At 33.4% G+C, this 8,639-nt stretch overlaps 1 protein-coding gene across 4 annotated transcripts in view; it reads right to left on the bottom strand.

The window, feature by feature from the left end:
* Nucleotides 1-2,970: 2,970 nt before the first annotated feature.
* SPOPL (speckle type BTB/POZ protein like) overlaps nt 2,971-8,639 on the bottom strand; it is a 66,717-nt gene continuing 61,048 nt past the window's right edge. For all 4 annotated transcript variants that reach the window (XM_077861548.1, XM_077861545.1, XM_077861546.1 and 1 more), the window contains one exon: nt 2,971-7,266. In XM_077861548.1, coding sequence (XP_077717674.1) covers nt 7,122-7,266 — 145 coding nt within the window. In that variant the 3' untranslated portion in view covers nt 2,971-7,121. The remainder of the gene's footprint in view (nt 7,267-8,639) is intronic.

The raw sequence follows: 8,639 nt of genomic DNA, 5'->3' as shown, positions 1-8,639 counted from the left end.
AGTTAAAGCTTCTTAATTAAAAAAAAGTCCTTAAATGTCTATAACTCAAAGTTTAAAAACCAGTAAGAAAACATTTTTAATTCCCATGTATGCAAAAGGAAGAATTTTATACTTTTATTTCCCAATTCCAGTTCCCCATCTTCCTCTTGTCCGGTTTCTTTTTTATTTATACAATGGATGACCACTTTTACATTCGTATTTTTAACACTTTTATTTTTACATTTTATATAGGTTTTTACTTCTAAACCAGCCAGGGTTCAACAGCAAGGTAAGATGGCCCCTTTGCAGGGAGGCTAATACCTGTCTCCATAGGTCTTCCTGAAGGCAAGGAGAAAGGGCAGGCAGGGTTTGGAGCCTACCAGGTTGAGGTGACCCGGTTATGGTCAATTTTTACATTTATATATTTGTATATGTTACAATGTTAGAGCTCCTTCTAACAGTTTAATACTCATTGCCAGTCCTCTTAAGCCTCAACTTCCTATGCCTAGATCCATTTTTATTAATATTCATCATTGCCTATGCTTCGGGTACTGTTAATATACTACTTCTATGTAATTTAAATGTTAACTTTAGAAGTTACTACATAGCTAAGAGCTTTTGAGTCAAAATATTTTTCAAAGTATTGTCAAATATGACTTTAAAATATTTATTTCTTGGATGCTCACACTATCTTTCCAATTTTCAAGTCACCCAGTGTCTCTAGGTTTGGGTTACTACTGATGAATTCTAACTGGAGCACTATAAATTTTCTCATTTCCAAAAATAATTTTTTTAAAAAATATTTATTTTTAAATAATCTCTACACTCAACATGGAGCTCGAACTTACAACCCTGAGATCAAGAATCACATGCTCTACCCACTGAGCCAGCCAGCACCCCAAAATTCATCTTTTTTAATGAAAAATGATTAATATTTTTAGTCACTGTGTTCAATTAGTCCTTTGGTAATATCAACCAGATTGTCCAGTAGAAATCGTAGGCTTGACAGGCTCCAAATCAACTCTTTTTTCCCCCCAAATTGTTGTTACTCTTGTGATTACTGTACCTGTGGACGGTACTACCCTCCACAGTTAAATACTGTCTCTTCCTTCTACCACATGGAATTATTTCCAAGTCCTTGCAGTATTTCCTCATAGATATCTTCCTTTTGCTCTATTTCAGTGCTCCTAGCCTACCAGAGCACTGGCATTCATCTCTTCAGAAATCCCCTTCTTACCTTTTCCTCCAGCTCCTTGTAATTCATCTGAAGATTGATTGGTCATGACATACGGCACCTAAAATCCCTCAATGCTTAGGTTATATTGGATTCCTCTGATAGGTTCAAAAAATCATGATCTTCACATTCCGATTTACTCTTCCCTTCTCTTACACATAAGGATATAGCCATATTCATCTTCATTACCATACATGTTCTATATGAACCTTGGTCAACCTCTGTGATTTCACGTAATGGGTTGGATGACACTCCCACTAAGCTAACTTCTACTCAACTTCAATTTAGAAGACACTTCCTCAGAGGCTTTCTGGGATCTTCATCTCCATCCCAGATAAGGTGGCCCTCTTGTACTCTTATCTCAATTCACATACTGTATTACATAACTGTTTTCTTTAATAATATAGACTTATAAGGATATGGGCTTTTATAGTTTGTTTATATTATCAAGTTTGGTACAGTGCCTGGCACTCTATTTAATTACTTGGTGATAGAAATTAAACGGAATCATCTTTATTTTCATCTATTCTTGTTCTTGTGATCTGCGAGTTTTCATAAGCCTTGTCTTCTTTTGATTCAAATTTCTGCTTTACATTTCGGCATTAATCAAGTTTGATGCATCTAATTTTGCTTCTCTTTTTTAACAGCACATCATTTCTATTTTTCCTGATTTCTACCCATTCCACCATTTTCATGAACTGTACATCTTTTTGGCTAAAATTAAGCATATATTCTAATAACCTGCTATGGCAGTAAACCTGTTTTTGAGCAAAGTTTTGTTTTGGGGTTTGTGTGTGCTATTCTGTTATTCCTAAATTCTACAATTATTTGGGTATACCTGACTCCTTTATAAAAAACATTAAGGATGAAAGGCAATAGAAGAGGTGAAAAGGAAGCATTCGTAACCGAAAAGACAAACTTTTTTGCCACTATCCACTACAGATACATGCAAAGCTCTCTAATACCAAAAAAGGAGCAATAACATATCACAACAAGATTTCTACCAATGTGTCTATTTAAAAATACAAAACAAGTAACACTCTTGGCATTCTCTTAGAAATAAATGATTTTTGGGTGGTAGAACAGAGGAAACACTACATTCCAATGTTCTAAAAACTATATTCAGAGTGCTGGCTGTTGCAAAGTAGAAGGGGAATGGTTATACATACTTCATTTAAGGTTTAGAATTATGACCACTACCTGTCCTATTTTACTTTAACTGAATAGACAATGCTCTTAAGTTTTTTATTCTTCTAGGGGTAATTTTAGTGTGCGTGTCTGTGCATATGCGTACGTATCTGCTGGGTGTATGGAAGGTTTTCCACTGTGCATTTGTACCGCTACTTTGCCCATGATTTTTATGCATTGATTCGGTTACTGTTACTAAACTGGGCCAGGAACACATTGCCCCAATTCTGTCCTTTTTGAAGCCAGTAAATAATTAAGTTGTCAGTTAAAATTGAGAAGGGACAGGAGGACCAAGGAAAGGTGATCTTTACTACATTAAAGTTACATGACATTAGCATAAATCTTTGAATAATAATGCCTACATCAAAGCACATATAGGTATAATATCTCAGTTAAGGAATAAGTTTTTAGTAGGTTCCCCAAAATGGTAGTTTTCCTATGTAGGAAAGATTACTATGCTTAAAGTTACCATATCAAAGTTACCACATGGCTCTTTTGCAAAGCACCATAGCAATCTGAAAATGAAAAAGAGTTCGTATTTTCAAATAAACACAAAATAAACCAATTAATTCTGAATAAGTAGTAACAACTTTATTTTAACTCAATGTGCTGAAATGCAAAAAATATTTTCAGCAACAAGATACAAAAAGTATGTATCTCATCATTAACATCAGCTGATTAAAAATGAGGCTGAAAAGTTCAATATAAGTCTTTACACATTTGAATCTTGAAAATCAAGTTCCCCCAAAATTAATTTCTAAATAATTTTAGCAGAATTTTATTTTCAAAAATGGGACTCACTTAAGTTATATCTTCATTCTAAAAAACTGGATGTGAAATTAACTAGGTTACAGTATACAACGATAAACTCTAACAAACAGAAAGATTTAAATATAAGAATTCCTTTTCAAACATAAAATCCACATACTGCAAACAGAAGACACGGTGTGGTGATTTTATTCCTAGTGAAGAGGAAGTCTTCCATATGGTAGGCACTCAATATTTGTTCAACTAGACCTAAAATTGACATCATTCCATGAACACTTAAATAAAGTAGAGCTTATAATCTGTATAAAAGAGGTTTGCAAAATACTCATGTGCTGAAAGTGCAGTCTTTATAATCTGAAAACAGTAAAACCCCCCACCTCCTTTTGCAAGAATACACTGAATATTTTTATTTTATCCATCAAAGAGCAAGAATGTCTGAGTCAGAATAATTCACCTTTCAAACACCTTGTTATGAGGAAAGCTTGCTGAGTTGGATTTTAATAAAATAATTTACTAAAGTCTCTAGTGTCCACGGGGTAGCAAATACGATCCACATTTTTATAAAGAATTTTACTTAGTTTTACATTTATGCACAAAACTTACATGGGTAAATAAATCAGTAATTATTTGGCAATTTAAATTCTAACTTAGGTCTAGTTTAAAAATAAGCTAATAATGTTCATGACAAGTTTTTAAGAGGTCTTTGCAAATATTTTAAAACTTAACTTTAAAACTGATGTCCTAAAAAGGCACTGTTTTCACATTTCATCATGCAATAAATGGTCACATTTGAAAATCATAATTTCCTGTCAACCAATTGTACCCCAAAATAAAGCACATTTAATGAAATATTTCAACTAACCTGAATTCTCAACATTTAACTGAGTCCTATTTTCAGAAATTCACTCTTCTGAACATACCACACACAAGTCCAAGCAAACACAAGTACGTGCGCACACACACACACACACACACAAATGACATAATACATGCATGGTTCTCCAATTACTATTTCAATCAAGACAATGACACACGAGTATTCAAGGAGGTAACAATGGCAAGCCATAACATTATGGCACCTTCATATTTGTGCTCTAAATACCAATATATGTTAAAATTTAAAAATGAAAAAGGCACAAATATAGTGTTTCTGTATCTCAAGCTGATGAACAGTTCTCCAATGGTTACTTTGATAACATGTAACATTTAAAACGAATCACTACTTTTCTAAGGAAAAGCTCTGTTTAGGTGATAAAAGGTAAACAAGAGCAGGCTGACAAAAGGCAAACTGCTCAGGACAGAGTCTGTGCCTACAGAAAACAATGTGTGTGGTTTCAAAATGAAAAAATAAAAAAGTCTATTAGAGCACTCACATCAGAATACATTAAGTTTTTTTCATTGCCTCAAGAACCCACAATACCAACAAAAAACAAAACAAAAACAAACCTTAATAAATAAAAAGAAAAAATAAATCAACTATGATATGATTCTGTTAGTATAATGATAGGCATTATATTATCTAAAAAGTGGACATTTCTACAAACGTGGATATTCTCACAGCACAGTGTTTGACGTTTTTGGTACAAAATGTGCTACCAAACTTAAAACAAAAAACAACTTTATAATAAAACCCTTAAGATTTGCAATAAACACTAAAGTAAGTAGGTAGGAGCAAGCCGCAGTGTTCATTATATGGGTATTACTGAAGTCACTATGGTTAGAAATGTAGATGCAAGCAGTGAATTAATTCACAATGTGCCTGTGTGCATTTGATATAAACTGATACACCAGTACTTTTGATGTATTAAAACAAGGTTCTATAGCCTGAGGAATTTTAAGACTGTGGCAAAATATCAAAATCTTAACTTGTATATGTATGTGTGCATATTAAATTTGTACATTGTAAATTTAATGGACTCAATCTGGTTAAGGAAGTAAGTTTCTGCTGCCTCCAATATTCTTACACAAGGTGGAGTCCAATAATATGTAAGAATCCTTCCATCCCAAGAGATTTTTCTTCAGATTTAACACAAGAAAGATTCCAATTAAACTACACAGAAAGAAATGAAGATATCTGAAAATATCTTTTCAAACTACAGTTTGTTGTGGATAACACTTATTTGACAGTCTATGTTTAATGTAAATATGAATCACTCTTTATATAGTAAGACTGCTTCAGTGAATACCTAATAAAGAGATAACAAAAATAAAATCTATTTTAAAACCCCGGGCTTCATTTTTTTTGTCCTAAATTCAAAAATTAAATAAACACATCATACAAATTTTAATTTGGAGAATAAAGTATATATGTGAATATATAAGAATATGCGTTTTTTTTTTTTTCCAGTGACACCTTTTCCCTTATGGTCAAGTATAAACTTTGCCTAAGAAGCATATTGTCACTATTACAGGAAATCAGATGCAGTGACTTGCCACTGATCATTCCTATTTCTCTGGGACAATGCACCAGAACAGACCTCCACTGCGAACAGAGCTATCTAAACACTGAATATGTGTATGTGTTTAAAGCTAAATTCATTTATAATAAAGAACTGGCCCATGAAAAGCAGTTTATAAATAGTTTATCCTGTTCACATTATGCAGAATTTCAATATCATCCACAATGTTAGTACAGTAACTGAAACAGAAAGGAGAAAGCTTAGGGGGGAAAGAAAAGGTTCAGAGTGTGGCCTAACATATTTCTAAGGGCTCTCTCTCCTTTAGTCTGCAAATAATATCAGTTCACTGTTTTCAGAAGGAGAGTATCCAGGATTTGTTTATTGTTCAAATTGCCTTCTCCAAAGTGTGATAAGACAGGAATAAATTCAATGATAAATATCTGAAATTCAAACCAATTAACTATAATCAAGAATATCTTTCTTATTATCACAAACATCCCAACTGCCTCCATCGATCTTAAAAAATTCTTTCAAAAGTTAAGACACAATTAATTATACCCTATTAATACCCTCAAAAACAACAAAAAAAATATATGTACCATTTAGCATACAAAAGATACACATTAAAAGTGCATATATTTCTTAATTGGCCCACTCATTAATTTTACATTTGGTCATCCTTATTTTCAACATGGACAGAATTCTTCATATAAATGTAGGTCACTATAAATTAAAAAAAAAAGTTAGTTCCGCACAAAACATGCTTTCTTTTTATTGAAATCTTAACCTCAATCAGTTCTCAATCATTGTAAACCTGAATAAACCCACAAAAAAAAAGAAAAAACAAAAACCAACCCCCCCCCCCAAAAAAAAAACACACAAGCAAAGGTTTGTTATGCTTCTCTTAGTTTGTTGGACAGTCAACACACAGACAAACATCACAAATTTTACTAAAAATTTGGGCCAACTCATTGCATATTTGCCCCAGAAATGAAAAATAAATTAGAATTGAAGCAGTGTATTGCCGTAACTTACCTTAAAGGTAAGCAGGTTCTCCTATATTTATAGAACTTAGACTGGAGACATTATTAGTAATCTCCAATACAAGTGCTTTTAAGAAGAACCTAGTTTTAAACTTTGAGACAGCATAGGACAAACCTATAATATTCATTATGCTTTTCTCAAACTAATGGAAGATCCTTTTGAAACTTAATATCTTCAGTTATCAATATTACTGCATTATGGAGCTAGTGCAATCCTGCATAGCCTTAGTCAAAGTGACAAGGCACAATAAAAAATTAAAGTATATGAACAAGAGAAGTCACTGAAGATAATTTAAGGCCTTGAAGTGAATTAGAGTATAATCAGTCTAATTTAAAGCTGAAGAATAAACCATAAATTATCCACCTGAAATGCAAGCAATATGCTTTTTCAGCTTCTGTTCTGTGGACAAGACAACAGAAACAACTCTTGTTTATGGTTTGTGTATTAGAATCCTTCTGGACCTGGAGGAGTAAAAGTCAATTCCATTTTTCTACAGTTCATGGAAGATTTCAGGACTGTTTTAGCCGTTTGCGTGGAATGCCAAACTGTGGACACTGTGCAGACGCTAGTGCTCGGAAGGCTTCTGCTACTAAATGAGGGTGAGACTGAATCATGGACTTCCACCCTGATGTTTCCATTATGTCCGCTGCTTGGCTGAAAAATAAAATTAAGTCATATTTATTAAAGAGTTCTTTTCAAAATATTGTTATTTTAAAAAACAACTTTCAAATTTCAAAATGTTTTAAACACTTTGCCTCTCTATGTCATCAAGCCCTGTGAATTCATGAAAATACCACCTTTACCTTACTGGTATATTTTCTGTTGCAATGCAACTATTAAATTCTTCTGGAAGTGCTAAACTCTGGAAGTATGTATGTGATACTTTTCTCCATAGTCCCAACTTCCATTGTTACCATTTCTGTACTAGCTCTTTCAAGAGCTCTTTTTCCTGGCTGTTACACACAGGTTTTCTCTAAAGTTCCAAGGTTGGACCTCTGCTCTTCTCCCTTAACTTTCATTATTCATCCTATCGTATCCACTCTTCACAACTGTAACTATCATATTCCAATGATGGTAAGGACTGACTTGCTAATAAATCCTAGACCTCACCACAAGGTACATTCCCAACCACCTTTTTTCCTTATTTTGCTAGGGTCTGAGGACCTACACTTTCAGAATTGTCAAATAAGAACTCAATAGGTCCCTCTCCACACTTAAGTTCTTCCCTCATTTTCAATCAGCTAATGCTTTCACCATTACCCAGTTATTCAAGTCAAAAAATGTGAGAAATTCTAGACCCCATTCTTTTCAATCATCACTATTTTAATTCCCCAAGATATTTCAAATACCCAGTTAAGGTTCACATCATTTTGCATTTGGATTATCATAACAGTCTCCTAATTTGTCTTCTAGTTTCCTATCTTGCTCCTCTCAAAAGAGCTTTCATGAGCTGTGTTAGTAACAAATAGGTCTATATTATATCCTCTGGGATCTTCTCATAACCTCACTCTGATCCTATACTTTTCTTATCACCAAACTTTGCACATCTGATTCCCTTTTGTGTGGGATAAACTTTTACACTTCTTCCCTCTTCTTTACCAGGGTAACTCTTAGTAATACTTCAGGTGTTTATTTATACAATAATTCTTCAAAAAAGGCTTTCTTCCCCTACTTCTTTTACTATATGCTTGGATGGGTATGCTATACTTATATCTATTGTTTCACTTTATTTCAATTACTTGTCTAGTTCCTATTCGCCTCCTGCTAAACTATAAACTCCATGAAGGCAGGGGAAACATTTGCCATGTTCACCACTATATTCTTTGTATAAGCACAGTGCCTAGGGTATTTACTGAATAATAAATACAATTATCTGTCAAATGAATCATCACTTACTGGTTCATGCTTCTACACTTTGGATTGAGCTATCCTTTCTGTTCACAATGTCTGTTATTTCCTTCTTAGTTTTGCTAATTCCTATTCATGTTTAGAAGACTCAGATGTCACCCAGGAAGCCATCCTTAAAC

This window comes from Canis aureus, chromosome 20 (genome assembly GCF_053574225.1).
Source record: "Canis aureus isolate CA01 chromosome 20, VMU_Caureus_v.1.0, whole genome shotgun sequence".
Classification (NCBI taxonomy): domain Eukaryota; kingdom Metazoa; phylum Chordata; class Mammalia; order Carnivora; family Canidae; genus Canis; species Canis aureus.
The sequence above is the reverse complement of the archived record's forward strand: the minus strand, read 5'-3'. Positions and strand labels throughout refer to the sequence as shown.